This window comes from Etheostoma spectabile, chromosome 1 (assembly GCF_008692095.1).
Source record: "Etheostoma spectabile isolate EspeVRDwgs_2016 chromosome 1, UIUC_Espe_1.0, whole genome shotgun sequence".
NCBI lineage: Eukaryota > Metazoa > Chordata > Actinopteri > Perciformes > Percidae > Etheostoma > Etheostoma spectabile.
The window spans coordinates 30,437,024-30,455,265 of record NC_045733.1 but is presented as its reverse complement, the minus strand read 5'-3'; the positions used below and the strand labels follow the sequence as shown (position 1 = coordinate 30,455,265).

General features: G+C 42.9%; 1 protein-coding gene and 1 long non-coding RNA gene across 2 annotated transcripts in view; one reads left to right on the top strand and one right to left on the bottom strand.

Moving 5' to 3' along the window:
* Window positions 1-245: 245 nt before the first annotated feature.
* LOC116687123 (zinc finger protein 408) lies at window positions 246-12,475 on the top strand. The gene is made up of 5 exons (XM_032512280.1): window positions 246-883; window positions 2,679-2,888; window positions 5,740-5,863; window positions 9,303-9,536; window positions 11,445-12,475. Exons 1-5 carry the CDS (start codon window positions 635-637, stop codon window positions 12,077-12,079), a joined length of 1,452 nt encoding a protein of 483 aa, XP_032368171.1. The 5' UTR covers window positions 246-634; the 3' UTR covers window positions 12,080-12,475.
* Window positions 12,476-14,321: 1,846 nt separating this feature from the next.
* The window catches only part of LOC116687315 (uncharacterized), a 24,057-nt gene continuing 20,136 nt past the window's right edge, over window positions 14,322-18,242 (bottom strand). Inside the window, exons 2-3 of the long non-coding RNA XR_004331513.1 lie at window positions 15,552-15,557; window positions 14,322-14,337 (exon numbers count right to left, since the gene is read on the bottom strand). This is a non-coding gene — a long non-coding RNA (uncharacterized LOC116687315). The remainder of the gene's footprint in view (window positions 14,338-15,551; window positions 15,558-18,242) is intronic.

Genomic DNA, 18,242 nt, shown 5'->3' with positions numbered 1-18,242 from the left:
AGACTGTAAACCTGCAGAAAGACAGAGAGACTGTACACCTACAGACAGACAGACACACTGTAAACCCACGGACAGACAGACCGACTGTAAACCTGCAGACAGACAGACACACTCTAAACCCACGGACAGACAGACCGACTGTAAACCTGCAGACAGACAGACACACTCTAAACCCACGGACAGACAGACCGACTGTAAACCTGCAGACAGACAGACACACTCTAAACCCACGGACAGACAGACCGACTGTAAACCTGCAGACAGACAGACCGACTGTAAACCTGCAGACAGACAGACACACTCTAAACCCACGGACAGACAGACCGACTGTAAACCTGCAGACAGACAGACACACTCTAAACCCACGGACAGACAGACCGACTGTAAACCTGCAGACAGACAGACCAACTGTAAACCTGCAGACAGACAGACAAAGTCTGAGTCCGACAGAGGCCTCTCGGCTCCTCCTCCCATCCGCTGCAGCTCCCGCCTGGCTGCTAAACCACGACGCGTTCACTGTCTGACCAGCCGGGGGAGGCAACCCCCTGCCTGCCCCTACCCACCCACACAGTCAGACGGACAGAGCCGGAGTTCCGCCGACCACGCAACATCTGTCCCAGTAAAGGTGGCGTCCATGAAGATCTCGCACCCTGATGCTGAGGCCAATTTGGAAGCGATTGAAGGAGCATGCGAGGCCGAGGCGGCTCTTTTGGGCCATCCGGAGGTCCGAGAGAGACGCTACAGATGTTCCAGCTGTGGGAAGAAGTTCTACCAGATCGGCCACTTAAAGAAACACCAGTTCAGCCACACGGAAGAGAAACCCTTCAGCTGCCAAGACTGTGGGAAGAACTACACCTCTGCAGAAAGCTTCAGAGCCCATCAGGTAATTGATGATTGAGCAGGACTTCTTTCTTTCTTGGGTCCAAAGACTGTTGATATTTGTGGGTTTAAGAGATATGATATAACGCCAGATATTCGTATTTTAACATGAACACATAATGCTATGAAACATTTTCAGTAAGGATCCCTGAAAATCGGTAATTTAAGAGTTGCAATCAAGATTTGTGTAGAGCAGATTGTTCTACATTTGGAGAAAAAAAAAAAAATAACACTAACAATACAATTCAAACAGTAAATGTCACTGGAAATCAAGCTAGTACAAATATTCACCAAAAAGATAAAATAAAAAATTAAAGAGAAATAAAACATTTTCAATCAGTCAACATTTATTCATTTCCCCTTTACGTGCTTTTCTTATTACGGACCAAGAATAAAGACCTCACACAGGAAGATCAGTTTAAAGTATAGTATAAAAAATACAGTGAAATCTGAAAAGGATACGCATAAAAGGAGAATGTCACTGTGCTACTATGTGTTAAAAGCCATTGTAAATAAATATGTTTGGAGGTTAGATATATAAAGAGCTACGTTTGTAATAGTGTGAAAGTCAGGGGGTAACCTGTTCCAGTGTCTCGCTGGAAAAGCAGAGTTAAGCTGTTTACTCTGGTGGAAAGTTTGAAGTCTGTTTGACCACGGCCAGCATCCCTGATGGACGGGTGGTTGGATGGATGCTTGGTTTCCGAAGTCTTTGTTGGTCCTGTAACCACACCCGATGTGATGTAACAGGTTCCTGGAGTACACCTACACATCACTGCTGCGGGGTAGTGCTGGGCGGTATACTGTATACCTGTAGTCATTTGTGGTATGATGTTCATTTTTTTTATTCACTGTAATACCGGCGCAGTGCTGCCACAGTAATCCGCGAGTGATTTGAGAATGGGAGCCCCCTTCTCACTCCTGGTAGTAACTTCATAACACAACAATTAATAATCACAACTAACTCTCTAACAGGATAAAACACCACAGCACACAACAATACGTGACTTAAACAATTTCTAACACTAATAATTTTACATTTACAAATTTACACTGCCGAATGGCATGCTGGGTAACATTATAGCTGCTAGCTAGCCAGGCGTTTGGTTTTATTCTTGGTTTGTTCCTCTATAATGTCAGGCATCACCATTAAGGTGCAGTCACAATTAGAGACAGATTTACTGTGGATTTTTGTATCACTGTATCGGCCAATCTTTCTCTCTTTTTTTTTTACATTAACACAAACAAATGTTATCTTACGGGCACCCGTTTAATTTGGTACCAAGATCTATAATAAGCGGAACATTTAAAAAAACAAACACTTTGCTCTCTAGAGGACAAACTGTGATGACTCTAAACTACAAACATATCTCTGCCATCTGTGTACTGACATGTCTATATTAATCACCCAACGTTTACGCTGATATTGCCAGATAATGATTCTTTGATTCCTCCTTCTCTCAGCGGCTCTCTGTAGCTTCTTTACCAACGGATGTCTCTCTGTATTATTTCACCTCTTAATTCAGTTCTCCGCAGGAAAAATAACATAAAACAACCTAAAAAAGAAATACTTGACAGCCTAATGGGTTCAGAAAAAACAAGATACGTCACCGGAGACTATTTTAAAACAGCGGGTGTGTAGATATAGGGAGTATTTTTTTTTGTCTTCTTAACTCATTGCTCCCTTGACGGCTATGAGGTTCAACATCATGCCGGGTAGCAATTTACTCACCCCAGTGATTAGGTACAATAGCAGTATTAATAACCAGTTTTATTTCTAATAATCATGGTTCTGTTTGCAGATGAGTCACCGTGGGGAGCGTCCGTTCCCCTGCCCTCACTGTGAGAAGACGTACGGCCTGAAGCGGGACCTGACGGAGCACATGGTGCTGCACACCGGAGAGAGACCTTACGCCTGCGAGCACTGTGGCAAGGCTTTTGCTCGCCGCCCCTCCCTACGCATCCACCGCCTCCTTCACTGCAGCAAAGTAGTTTACACACCGCCTCCGAAGGTAGGGAGCTGTGAGTTTCTATTTAACTGCACTGTGTGGAGGAAAAAGTTCTCTCCGTTCCAATTCAGTTGCTGGTTCTGATGAGTTTTATTCACTGCGCAGTGGAGACAGATGTTCTCAAAGAGCGGTAGGATTCAGGTTACGTACGATTACGTACGGTTACATTTCACAGGACGTATTTCCGCATACATACCTGCGCATTGATTCAACAAAGAACCACCATCCATGGCTGAATCTCAGTTGCTTTTAATTGCTTTCCCGGTCCCCTCGACTTGCCTCCCTTCCTCGTGTCTTTTTCCATCCCACCAAGGAAGCATAGGAGAGATGCAAGGAAATCATGGGAGGAGAGAGGAAACGAGAAAATGTGTTTTAGAAGGATAAGATGTTGTTTGCTCTGAAGCGTCAAGTGAATCGCGCGCGATTACGTCATCACGTTACCTGGCGGACAATCTCTATTACAGATGATGCTATCAAAACGCCTTTACACTATGCTCATAAAATTGAGCATATTTCAGGGTTCGTACGGGTGCTTGATATCCTTGAAAATATTCGAATTTTGATGTTGTGTTTTCAAGGTTTTCAAGGCCACAGCGAGTCTGCTGCGGTGTGGTGGCCCTGCATCCCGGTAAAGACTGGAGCGACTGAGCTACATGCCGGCCCTAAAGTTAACTTTTTTTGACCACGTGCCACAGTGGCGGGAGGATTTTTAAATCCACAGTCCACTGTCACTTTTCAAAAGCCACTTTTTTGCCTTATAAAGGTGAAAAACAGGAATTGCTGTGTCTCTATGAGCCTACTCATGGACAATCACATGCTGTAGTAGGGGGCCCGCCTTGATAATCTAGCATATCCATCATGTCCTATCCTGGGCTGGGACACATAGTCATACAGTTTGATAAAGTAGTTATTGGACTTTAACTTATCATTGCACCTTCAATAATTTAGTTGTTCTCAATTTAGGCCACCCTGTACATCTCATCTGTGGTTTTTCCTGTATCCACTCTGTGTGATTTTGTGTGTTTATGTGTGTGTGCGTGCGTCAGTCGCGGGGGGAACGGAGCAGCAGCCCCCCCCCCCGCTGCAGCGAGCTGACAGGATTGAAACGGCAGCAACTTTCAACGACTTTATAGTGAAAAAATGTTAGAGTACATTGATGTTAAAATGTTTACAGGTTGGCAGGACGTCTTTCGCTGTACATTTTGTTGGTGAGATGTTTGAGTCACACACGTCTCGTCTTCATATCAGAAACAAGGAAATTAATTTGACCTGTTCTCACTCCCGATTGGTCAGTGGCTGCACGTGGGACTGCTCGGATTGTTGCGAGTAATGAAAATGCAATAGGGGGCCCCAGCTGTCAATCAATGTTTTCCAGTGATGCGGGCCCCTGATTTGTCTGGGCCCGTAAGCAACTGTGTACCCTGCTTACTGATCGTCATGCGTCTGAATCACTCAATTCTCATTGGCTGTCAGCCAACATGGCAGGTAGATTGACAGTGTTACCCACCACCAATTGCAAAATTCACCCGCATTTGGCAGGTGGGCGGGTGTTAATTTCATGCCCTGGTTACATGTCTGCAACCGGCACAAGATTTCCTACATTTTGACCAACAATGATGTACTGTATGAACAGTGCAAACTGTAAGGGAGAGAGCCATTTGTTTGGAAATTTTTCAGAGAATCGTACCGCAGTTCCCCCCTCTGTCCTCCCCTCTGTGGTGTCAGGGAACCATCTGTGTCCTTCCAGATTTTTTTTTTCATAGTTTCTGTCGGCAGTTGGTATGAACAGAGCAAAAGGTTTATGTTTGATGGACTCCACAGTTACATACCTGCAACCGGCACATTTCCTACAATTTGACCAACCATGATGTATGAAGAGTAAAAACTGTAGGGTAGAGAGCAACTTGTTTGCAATTTGTGTGGAAAACACGCATAGCACTTCATTCCCGATCATTACACACGTTTTGATGTATTTTGTACGCACGTGTTGGCAACGCTCCGTGACTAGTAGCGGGACAAAAAAAATGCTGAATAATTATAAGTATGGGCAATAATAGTCATTGTGTCTATTGTTGCTATAGCAGCACATCAGCACACTCAACTACTTAAACATAGATTTTCTTTTTTACGTGGTATCGGATCAGTGTACAAACTCCAGTACTTCCCAACACCAATACCAGCGTTTTAGGCAGTATCGGAGGCGCTACCGAAACTGCTATTGGAACATCTCTATACAGTATATGGTGTAATATGAAGTGAAGTGGATAATAATTAAAGTACAATAAATATATCAACTCTATAACACAATAAATCAACAGAATATGCTGCAAATGCAATACATGACACAATATTTCAAATGGGCTTTATTAATGTTTTATGAGGAAGGAAATACATTCAACACACACTCGTTAGAGCTCTACACGCCGAGTTGTGTTGAGTAACACTGAATAAAAAATGACTCTTGAGTGTTTACAGGAAAAATCCACAGATTCCCTTTAAGTGCTTGTTCACTCCTGTGTGGTGACATTTCCAGATGATATCTGTTTTGATAAGGAGGACACCGTGCAGCCTAATGAATTCATTTTTCACTCCTGTAATGTCTTTCTCCTGAAACCCGCCATTAACAAGGAGGAGCATTTAGAAATGTCTGCTGCTTCATCTCAGCAACTTCTAAAACACAGTTTCTAAAATGGGTTTCTCTCTCTGCACTGCTCAGCCCACTTTAAAAATCTTTCACGTAACATCTTTAAATTTTGCATGCAGGTCTTGTTTATTCCTCCCAAAACAGCAGTTTGATTTTAAAGTATTTAAAAAGAGTTCGGGAAAAAAGGCATTTTGTTTTCTTCTCTCTCAGGTGCGGTGCACAGTCTGCCCAAAGCTGCTTGCTAACTCCGGCTCTTTAAGGAACCACATGAAGGTCCACACGGGGGAAAAACCTCACATCTGTCAGCACTGCGGGAAGCGCTTCAGTCAGAAAGGTAATGTCAGAGGCCCAAGACTGATCCTGGAGCTGCAACAAGCTGCCTAACCGTCTCCGTGGTGCTGCTGTTGTTAACTGTTATGTTTCGGTGAGGTGGTTTGCCTCCACTATAGTCTGACTCTGGGTATAAGCCTGCCATTGGTTGTGTATTGCACGCAGCACTCTGCGATCTGCATGTTACCGTTTTCCAAATCCCCTTTGCTACAGGGAAACTTAATGAAAAATGTCTTTATTTATCAATGACAGGACTTTAAGAGGCTTATTTATGCTAAACTTATCTATGTATCAAATCGGATATTGCTACAGCTGCAGAACCAAAAACACTTGTGAACGCTGTCTCTCAACTAGATAACTTAGAGACAAGATGATATTCAATGATAAAGGAAGTTTATGTCATCCAGTGATTTTTAGATATTTTCCAATGGAAAATAGTTGGCAACAACAAAGCACCAAAAGAGAAAAAAACACACTTCCAACATCTCAAAATCTCAAGAGATGTTGGGAGTGCTTACAAGTTGGGGCACCCCGTTAGTTTACCGGGTAGGGTGCGTACTATTAAGGCTCAGTCTTAACCCCAGCAACCAGGGTCAGATTCTGGCCTGGGGTCCTTTGCAGCTTGTCTTCCCTGTTCTCTCCCTTTTTTCCTTTCTGTTTATGTATAAACAAAAGCATAATATGCCTAAAAAAATCTTAATAAAAAGGGGCATTTTAGGCCTTTATTACACAGGACAGCTGGTGTGAAAGGGGACATAGAGGGGGAAGGACATGGCAAGCAAATATGACAAGCTAATGGCAGATGGTCAGAATTGAATCCCTGGCCAATGTGGCAAAGACTGAGCTTTTGTACATTGGGTCCACGCTCAACCCAGTGAGCTATCCAAGTGTCCCGTCAGCCAAAATTTATGAGGGGCTGGACACCCTCATTGAAGCAAACACAAACATCTAGATCTAAATGAGCTTTGGAGTACCGAAGCTAATCACGTTCCGGATCGAGCACTTTACCAAATCAGATATTAATCTTCTCATCTGACCATTAGAAGGAAAGTAAACTTATTCCCCTAAATTACAAATTTCCCTTTAATTGTGAAAGACAGAAAACAGAATTGTGTTGTGATTACATGGATGAGGAAACTTTATTAGATTATTTTCAACAAGAGACCATTTAGTAACACTCCGAGGAGCCAATCTCCTGCTCTGGTCAATTATCACAATAGATGGTTTCATTTGTCAAAGTGACAACAGTAATTTGGTGAACCCAGTCTTTACACTTTGTTGGACACATGCTTACTGTCTGTCTCTCTGACCGTCTCTATCTCTGTCTGTCTCTCTGACTGTCTCTATCTCTGTCTGTCTCTCTGACCGTCTCTATCTCTGTCTGTCTCTCTGACTGTCTCTATCTCTGTCTGTCTCTCTGACCGTCTCTATCTCTGTCTCTCTTGTCTGTCTCTCGTCTGTCTGATCTGTCTCACCCGTCTCATCTCTCGTCTGTCTTCATCTGTCTCCCTCTCTCTCTGACGTCTCTATCTCTGTCTGTCTCTCTGACTGTCTCTATCTCTGTCTGTCTCTCTGTCTGTCTCTATCTCTGTCTGTCTCTCTGACCGTCTCTATCTCTGTCTGTCTCTCTGACCGTCTCTATCTCTGTCTGTCTCTCTGACTGTCTCTATCTCTGTCTGTCTCTCTGACCGTCTCTATCTCTGTCTGTCTGCCACAGTGGAGGAGGAAGTGTATCACTGTTTTTACCTCCCCTGCAGTGAGCACATATACGCTCATCTCTGGGCAGCCATGTCTTTCTGAGTCTTCCTGTCTCTAGTGTAGGGTGCAGATACTCAGCCAATTTATATTCTCTGTTAAGAGTCAAATAAACAATTTAGTCTACTTTGTGTTTTGTTTAATTTTTCCAATGTTCTAAATATTGAACTTTTGAATGCTTTATTATCTGTTTTATTGGGTTGTTTTGAACCAGTGTTGATGGGAGCCTGGTTAGTTAGCTTCTCCACCAGCTGACTGATGGGAGCCTGGTTAGTTAGCTTCTCCACCAGCTGACTGATGGGAGCCTGGTTAGTTAGCTTCTCCACCAGCTGACTGATGGGAGCCTGGTTAGTTAGCTTTTCCACCAGCTGACTGATGGGAGCCTGGTTAGTTAGCTTCTCCACCAGCTGACTGATGGGAGCCTGGTTAGTTAGCTTCACCGTCAGCTGACTGAGGGGAGCCTGGTTAGTTAGCTTCACCACCAGCTGACTGAGGGGATCTGGTTAGTTAGCTTCTCCACCAGCTGACTGAGGGGAGCCTGGTTAGTTAGCTCCACCGTCAGCTGACTGATGGGAGCCTGGTTAGTTAGCTTCACCAACAGCTGACTGAGGGGAGCCTGGTTAGTTAGCTTCACCAACAGCTGACTGAGGGGAGCCTGGTTAGTTAGCTTCACCACCAGCTGACTGATGGGAGCCTGGTTAGTTAGCTTCTCCACCAGCTGACTGATGGGAGCCTGGTTAGTTAGCTTCTCCACCAGCTGACTGATGGGAGCCTGGTTAGTTAGCTTCACCGTCAGCTGACTGATGGGAGCCTGGTTAGTTAGCTTCACCGTCAGCTGACTGAGGGGAGCCTGGTTAGTTAGCTTCACCGTCAGCTGACTGAGGGGACTGTTTTCAGGATTCAGCTCTTGGATTTTTAGTGCTTTGAAATGAAGAGTGTCTTTGTAGGAGCCATTTGTAGCAACCTTTTTAGTTAGGTTAATTGAATTATTTATTTTAGCCACTTGGGGCAGTATTGCACTGGGTGTGGCACATCACAGGGAATTAAGTATATTTACAGGTGTGGTAATCAGTGAGGGAAAGGTGTGGATAGCGGGGAACACACAGTTCTTACTGTAGCCGTGAGCACGCCACAGCGTTTATTAATCACCACTGGGTGAAGTACTATTTTATGTGAATACTCCTTTTCTACTTTTATAATAAATGGGAACACCGCCCAAAGAGAACTAATGCCTGGACCTAAGATCTTTTGCTACACATTGAGAACACCATGACAGCCATACCGAGGCTTATAGGACAGTCTTTTTGGCTTAAAGTAAGATGTGTCCAAAATGCAATTGCTCATTTCTGTATGTTTAGCAGTAATGGGAAACATCCCAGTTCTGCTCGACAGGCGTTATTTGGCGTTTTCCTTTGAGCATATGGAGTTCTTCTACAGAATTCCATGTGCAGGGTCTCTATCGGGTGTTTGTCCCAGGAGTCATGTTCCAATCTACTGAGGGGGCCCCCAAATTTCACTTCCCTATAGTACTATTGGTACAATTACACTATCAAATATTTTAGTCCAGATTCTACTTCCAATCTGTCTGTCTCTATCTCTGACTGTCTGTCTCCCTGACTGTCTCTATCTCTGTCTGTCTCTCTGACTGTCTGTCTCTCTGACTGTCTGTCTCTCTGACTGTCTCTCAGGGAACCTCGAGGCTCATTTGAGAATTCACAACGGAGAGAAGCCGTTTCCTTGCTCAGAGTGTGACCATAGCTTCTCCCAGAAACCCGACCTCCGTCGGCACATGTTTTCCCACACCGGAGGAGGTTTCCTCTGCAGCTTCTGTGGAAAATCACTGAGGGACCCACACAGCCTGAAGTCCCACGAGGGACTTCACACTGGAGAAAGACCCCATCGCTGCCCTGTCTGTGGAAAAGGTTAGAACATGATAGCAAAATTTAAAAGTCAAAAAATAATTTATAATATAAACGTTTAAATTAAGAGAATTAAGTCATGTAATGCCGGTTACGAAATGGCCTCATGTTTGAAATGTAGTGCTCTAATTTTGTTATTTTGTCGAACAATAAAAAGATTTTCAGTAAAAAAAACAAGCAGTTGACACAGAACTGGGGAAAACGAGTCAATGAGAAAAGCTCGTCAGGAACCCAACCAACCACTGCAGATGTTCTCTTCTGCATACAACAGGTTGTCCACATGTACCTTTTATGAAGCCTTACAAAACGTGTGTTCTGATTGCAGTGGTTGCAATATTGATGAATGACCTTTCACAGTTACAAGTGGCAGATTATTCCTCATGACTGGCTAACCCCTGATTTCCACCAGGCACTCCTGCGCTGCGTTCAGGGCGCGTGGCGTGCCCCGCGTGCAATCACGGCCATTCAAGTCCACGTGTGATAATCCACAAGCTGTGCTACGGCGCGTCCCAGAAGCGTGCGTGAAGCAGCTCACCGTGGTACTAAAAATACGCTCCAGGTCTATTTTCACGCAAACCTTGGGCCGTTCGGAGAGACAAAAAGGAAGTGACACATCCACCACTATCGTTTATGCCTGCTTTACATCACCCTGGACGACAAGAGAGATACGACATCACAGAGTCCTTTTATTAGGAAAACACCAGAAAAGTCATTAATAACAGGAGTGCTTGGAGTGGTAGGTAGATACTAGCTAAATAAACAAGTTATTGCTCTGTGAAGTACTTGTAGAGACATTAAAATCTGTGAGTCGGACTGCAAGACGCTTTTGAGACGCTCTCGGTGGTGTATGGTGCGTGGCGGAGGACGGAACAATAATCAGAGTAATGGGCAAAGATGGCATTTTAGTTTTTATCATTTTACTTGTCAAATGTGATTACAGCAGTGAATATTGATATTTTTTGCTAAACTACTTTCATCACCATTAACACACTATAACAGACAATTTACAGAGAGATGGTTTAAAGATACTTAAAACCTGCCGTTCTAAGGACATGAATGTTTGCACTGTGATAATAAAAATCCACTTTATGTTTTTTATTATCTTGGTTACCTTATTTGTAATTTTGGCACTGGTTCGTTCACGTTCTCACATATTTCTTTAACTGTTTTTTGATGGCAGAAAATATAGAAAAATTGCTTTATGTTATATTATGTTAGGGCTGAACGATTTAGGGGGAAAAAATCTATTTGGGATTTTTCTGCCAGAGATTATACTTCCAATTCAATTTGCGATTTATTTATTTTTAAAGTTTAGCTAAAGTTCAATATTCACTGTGTAACAGATAAAACATGTTATGGAGCATTACAACATGAGACACTGTCAAACCGCTCTATATTCTTATAAAAGGACGAGGACATAGACATGGATTGCCAGCAATAAGTGAACATTGAACAGTCACTAAACATTAAACATTTAACACTAAAAGTTATAATAATAAATAAACTATTCCAATAAAAGATGAGTACTGTCCTGTAAACTGAAATTTCTAACATGCTTCAGTTCAACAGCAGCATCTACATAATGCACCTTCTACCATCATGTTAAATAAAGTTCTAAAAAATATATGAAAAATCCACTAAAAATAGGGCGTGTCTGTCAACAATTTGTGTTATGTAACCTTAGTTCAGCATTTATCTTATTAAAAACCAGTAAATATAATAATGAAAAGAGGAGTAAAAAATGTTTCCAAACCAAATGTTACACCAAACGTTCAACTAAATATTGCACATTTGATTAATCGCAGTCTTCACAATTACCTTATCGCATTCGGTCAAATGTTTTTCAAATTTCGATTTGAAAACTATTAATCGTTCTGCCCTAATTTATATGAATTTGTTGTTTTCCCTCAGGCTACACCTTGGCCACCAAGCTGCGGAGACACATTAAGTCATCCCACCTGATGGAGAAGCCGCACCGCTGCCACTGCGGCGCCTCCTACACCGTGAGACAAAGTCTGCTGCGGCACCAAGCTCAGCACAGGGCTAAGGGAGGACCGCGGGAGGAGGAGGAGCGGGAGGGAGGACATCGAGACGAGATGAAGAGCAGCAACGAGAACGAGGTCACGCAAGACTTAGCGACTTCGGGCTCCAGTCACCCGAAGCCGATCAGAGGCAGACCCAAGAAGAACTCTCTCCCCCGGGGAGAAGGAGACAAGCAGGAGGGTCACGTGAGGCGGAAAAGAGGACGAGAAAAATTGGAGGAAAAGGAGGCGAGAGACGAGACTGAGACCTCGAGGGCAGGAGATGACGAGGCTTCGGGTCACATCCAACATGTTGTCTACGTCCACACAGACAGCCTGTTGGCGGAGAGCCCCTCCCCACTGCTCCTCACCTCGGAGGGCTCGCTGCCTGCGGAGACGGAGACGGGCCAGGACCTGGTGGAGGTGGTGATATCCGAGGGCGCCGAGCAGTGCATCATGATCCTTCAGGAGGATGGGGGCGGACTCTGCTCTGTGGCACAGACAATTGAGATTGACACAGTGTAGACTAGTCTATATTAACAACGTTCCACTTCCTGGATTGTTCAGATGCTCCTGGAAATTGACGTGTTAATATAGAAGGTGATTAGTTTTGCTACTGATGCTAAAACTCTTGTGTGGACGGAGATTGTTTTCATCTCAAAACACTGTTTAGAGATGAAAACGTAGCAGGGTGGATGTAGCCTGAGGCCCTTCAGTGATTCCTGTTGTTTTGGTTGTTAAACATCGGTGCTCTCTGACACCCAAAGCTGACGTTTACTGTTCCTGTTGATGCTGAAGATATAGAAAAACACTTGCGCTGTCAGAGCCTATTTGAAGTTTTATTGGAAATATCTCACCATGACTGCATATTGCCATCCTGGAGTTAAAACAATAAAAGTGCAGAATTCAATCAGAAATGAAGTAGAATTCTTGTAGACAGTTTTTTTCTTCTTCTTGCACAGTATTCAAAAGGAACCAACAAGCCATATTATGGTATATATATGTATATATATACAATCCTAATGAGGCCCTAATTCAATTTCTGTTTTGTGAAATTGGTTTATTGAAAGGTTAGGAAGGCCAGTGGACCTTTGTTGGATGACATCACCCTCATTTCCTGTCTTCTCACCATAGTCTAAAAAAAGGTAAAATACCCCCCTTTTTTAAGCCATGTGGACACCCTGTTTGTTTGTTTTTTTGCTTGAGAAAAACATTGTGGGTTATATTTTCTTCCTGAGTATTGAAGGAGCCGAGTTCATGAGACTGTTTTTCTGCTGTTTTTCTATGGCGATGTTACAGAGGAAATGCACAGGCTAGTCATAGGCAACAATGGAACAATAGAGGCCTTCCATACGTACGTCAGATTTCTACAGCTGCTGGACGTCTGACGCACTCACAGAAGAAGTAATGCATAGGCTGAAAATATATCAATTCATATTACTTTGCATTCAGAAACCATATCATGAAAGCCAGTCAGCCTTTTCGAGCAAAAGACGTGTGCTGCTTCCTTTTTCTATCTTCCTTTGACAAGTTGAATGCGGATTAATTGAAAGTTTGGTATGAAAAGGTGACTTTAGAAGTTGTGCATGCAACTTTCAGTTCTCAGATTTCAGAGCTTTGACCCGCACAAATACATTCTCACCAAGTCTTTTGTTGGTCTGTCAGAGCAAAAGTTGGTTTCTTTGCCTCTTCAATGATTTCTTCTTTTTACACGTAGAAAGCATAGATTGTCTGTGTTTCCGTCATTAACTTTTTACTTTATTGTTTTAATTTCGTCAAAATTGGTTAGAACATTTTGGTCGCCTAAAAATTCTGTTCATTCTGCCAACCAAGCTAGCTAGCTACCGCTGGCGCTATCTGGTTACTTTGGGCCATCCTCCCCAGCTCCACCCTCTCGTCTAAACATCCTCACATCCGGTTTACAAAAAAAACAAGATAGCGGCGGCCATATTGCCAAACTCAAGACTTCAAAACGGCAGTCCACAAACTAGGTATCATCAATGATTCTCCAAATCAGTTGGATTCAGAATTACAAGGTCCCAAATCGATTTGATTCCCCATTCAATTTTATTCCTAATTGGAGTTTTGTTTTCAATATCGATTAGCTTAGGAACATTTACAAAACCAATTTAGCTTGGGAAGAGATTCTACAATTGTGTAAAGGTTTTCTTTAACCTGGTGCAATATTACAAGTATCAATGTTTACATTAAGAAGTGATCTCAAAGCTGCTTTTTATTTCATGTGAACACAGCAGTCAACACAATAAAGTGCAGTCGGTGAGTATTGAGTGATATTTCATTAGATATATTGAGATGAGAGTCCAAGGGACCACTTAGAAAATGGCTATGCCAATTTGTTCCCTAACCAAAATTGGTCCCAATGGATTCCTTAGGTTGATTCTTGGAAATCGATTTAAGTCGGAACATCTTATTTAAACCCAGCCCTACAGTCTATGGTGATTTGATTTACAATTTGATTTATTTAATTGCATTAAGAATGCCAATACAATCCAATACAATCAAGGTTAAAACACAATAAAGTCCAGGACTTATTTCCATTGTGGTCCTCAAGGAAAGTCACTGAACCATGTACTGCTATTGGACCAGTGGAGCGGCTGACATACATTGAGTGTATAGACAGGCCTTTCCACATAAAGTTTGGTTGTTTGGGCTCCACTGATGTTGCGACTTCATTGTGCCAAATACAAAGATTCTTTAGACAACAGTTTGCTTCCAGCTGTTTGTGTTTTTCTTCTTTTAAGATACCCTGATGCACAAAATGGCTCCACAATGAAATGCTATTTTCCATTTGGTGTGGAGGAACTCGGCCGGTCTGCATAGAGCCCTCACCCCCATTACTTCAGCCAGCATCAAACAGGTGGATGAAGGCCTAAAAACCAGAAGAACGGAGGCTGTTAGAGCGGCGTCAGCATGCCTCAAAACAATGGAAACAATGGATTGACCTGGTGAGAGAGTATGCAGGGTTCTCAAGCTCTCCTTTTTCATCTTTCACTCAACTACTTCCATCACTATTTTGTATTTATAACGAGTGCAAGATCATTGATGTCTCTGAGCAAAGTACGCAGATGTTTCCCCATTTGAACAATTATTACCGTCTCACCTCCAGTAGTGGAATGTAACTAAGTACATTACTCAAGTACTGTACTTAACAAATGTTAGGTACTTGTACTTTGAGTCTTTTCTTTTCATGCCACTTTCTACTTCTACTCCGCTACATTTCAGAGAGAAATAATGTACTTTTTCTCCACTGCAGCTTTAGTCACTTAATAAATCAGGATTTAAATTAGGAAAACACATTTATTTTATAAAATATGTTTTATTATAAATGAATTAGTGACTACTCGACAATACAACGACCTACGAGTCCAGCTGAAATGATTAGACAATTAAACAGACAACTGTTTGGATCGTTTCCAGTTTCTAAAACGGGAGGATTTTTCTCCATCGAGTTCTTTTACTTTTAATACTTTGTGTACATTTTCCTGATACTTACATTACTTCAATTTGGCAAAATTTTCGATGCAGGACTTGTATACAGAGTATTTGTGTAGTATTAGTACTTTTACTAAAGTAAAGGATGTGAATACACCGCTCAGCTCTCTCTCTCTCTTTTGCTGCTGGCTTTTCAACCCCGGCCTTTAAGAACAGAACAGGTTGGACGACAAGTCGTACTAAGATGTTTGTTTCAAGGTAAAAACTTGACTTCTCCTCCCTGTATTTATTTTGGAATGAGATAATAAAGAATAACACAGTGGTGAGAAGTATTTGTTACATTGCTGATTTTGCAGGTTTTCCTACTTACGAAGCGTGTTGAGGTCTGTCATTTTTAATCATAGGTACACTTCAACTGTGAGAGACGGAATCTAAAACAGAAATCCAGAAAATCACATTGTCTGTTTTTGTTTAAATAATTCAAATTTTATTGTATGACATAAGTATTTGATACATCAGAAAAGCAGAACTTAATATTTGGTACAGAAAACTTTGTTTGCAATTACAGAAATCAGATGTTTCCTGTAGTTCTTGACCAGATTTGCACACACTGAAGCAGGGACACTCCTCCATGCAGACCTTCTCCAGATCCTTCAGGTTTTGGGGCTGTTGCTGGGCAATACGGACTCTCAGCTCCCGCCAAAGATTTTATATTGGGTTCAGGTCTGGAGACTGGCTAGGCCACTCCAAGACCTACACATGCTTCTTTTGGCGCCACTCCTTAGTTGCCCTGGCTCTGCACAGGATAGACTACATTCGGGGAATGGTTGTTAAGACTCATGAATAGGAATATGTTCACGGCATATCCTCTCTACCTGGGACGTTTTGGGACCGAATGGTGGGATTGCTGTGGACGGCGATACACTGGTAAGGGCAGATGAGGTTAAACTATATATCCAGCTAATTTAAGTAGCTCACGTTACTGTACAGTATTGAACAGTTAACTTCATTGAATATTTTATGGGACTTTGTTCTTTTGCGGGCTGCCCACCAAAACAAGTTCCTTCCCGAGACTATTTAGCAGTGCCACTGTCACTGAGTCCGGAGCTTAGCACCGCCCAAGACGATTGTGATTGGTTTAAAGAAATACAAACAACACTCTGTGTTTTTTTCTCCTATCCCAGTATGTATGTGTGGTGTAGCCAGACAATACTTCACAGCACTGTAGAGATAAGACCTGACAAAGTTTGTGAATCCTACAGAAAGATGACTTGTGCTTCCCCCTCTTTGTCGTTTATATTTCATCACTGAGCTTCTTTATTAGTTGATATTCAAAGACAGAGTTCCTCAAGGTTTTTATTTTTATTTTTTATCTTTCTTCCTGCGGCAGATAATGTGTGGCTTTTGGCCATCAGAGCTCAAGATATGACTCACCCAGAGGGCACACAGACGTCCCCCCTCGCTTCACTCTTCAGGCTATTAGGTGGGGGAAAAAAATGAATGATGATGTGGGGGGGGGACGGGGGGGGTTCAGTTGGTTTCTAAGCTCCATTTCTTTTTAAATAGTTTTCTCAGAGCTGTCAAACAGGTCTCAGCCGGTTTTCCAGCAGCAGCTCAGTGAAACTTCAGTGTGATTTAGCGCTGCTGTGGCTACGGGCTTCCCACTGTCATGCATCACCACTGCAATGCATCACTGTTTTTTTTCTTGGAAACCTTTTGACTTCAGCTGAAAACCTGCAGAGATCAAATAAATGATCCTTGCACCTCGACCACCAGCTGTATGTCAACAGTTTGGACAGGGGGTCCTTCTCCTGTGACCACGGGACAATGCCAACATGTATGTCAGTGCTCAATCAGAATATAAGCCGGGTTAACTTGGTTAAAATCTTCTAGTCTGTGACTAAAAACTCACAGACTTGAAGAAAAACTGACATTTTGACAGGTTGTTTTTGAAAGTCCCTTCATTTGGTTTATTATTATTATCCTCAGTTTGATTTTTAATATAGCCTACACAAGGATTGTTTGAGGTGGGTGGGTGGGTGGGTGGGTGGGTGGGGGGGATAAATCATAGAATTTGTGTCTGACTAGACTATCCACAGACTATAAAATTGGACTGAAGTTTTCTTCTACAGCTGTACGCATTATTGTCATGTAATGAATATAAATCACAGAACCTTGACTTCAAGGCTTCACTAAGAGCTTTAGAGCCGACTGTTCTCAGATCAGTCCTCTGGGTTTGAGAGAGTGGAGAGCCAAAGGATGCTCAGTCTTTTCTCTCCTACAGTATGTGCCTTTGAACAAGGCCCTCTCTCCTTTATCCGCTCCACCGACACCTCTCACAACTCCACTGCTTCGTCTTCAACTGTAGTTTGCCCTCATACTAACTTTAACGTGTAATTGTTGAACTCCATCTGCAGCATTACGGCAGCTTACTGAGACAAGCGGCTCAGTTTATGGTGGAACCAGAAACCTTAAAATCTGCAGGTTTGTGTTATAAGTTTGTATACTAAACACATCCAACCACCGGAGCAGTTTGTTTGCGCTACCTGGGGAGCTGCCGGGTCCACCACAGCCTCCGGCACCGCCCACACACCAAGCTAATGTTAGCCGAAGTACGAAATCCTAAATCCCCAAAAATAAGAAATAGGGAACATTCTCACCCAGTATCAGCCTGATCTGCAGCGCTACGCAACTGTTTAGTAGAGCTGCAAAGATTATTCGATTAGTTGTCAACTATTATATTAATCATGGGGTGCCTGGGGAGCTCACCTGGTAGAGCATGCGCCCCCATGTACTAAGGCTCAGTCCTCGTCGCAGCAGCTGCAGGTTCAATTCCTACCTGCAGGCCTTTGCCTGTCGTTCAACCCTCTCTGTCACTTTCCCGTCTTCAGCTGTCCTATCTCCTAAAGGCCTGAAATGCCCCCCCCCCAAACACATTTTATTAATAATAGTCAATAACCACGACATTCCCATTCCGGGTTTGCTCCATTGCCGACAACAATTCCGCTGCATGTCACTTTTTCCGGCCGACTGACCATTCTTGGTAAGGAACATTTAAACTGTTATCCGTTATATTTAATGTTGTTGGGTATCACAAAACGGAATATAATGCGAAAAAGTCGGTACTATTTTACAGCAGTTAGCAAAGATTCTCCGTTCCCCCACAATGCGTTGCGTCACGCAGGGGCGTAGTGGGGCTCTAACTTCAACCGGGGAAATCCTCACAACACCCCCC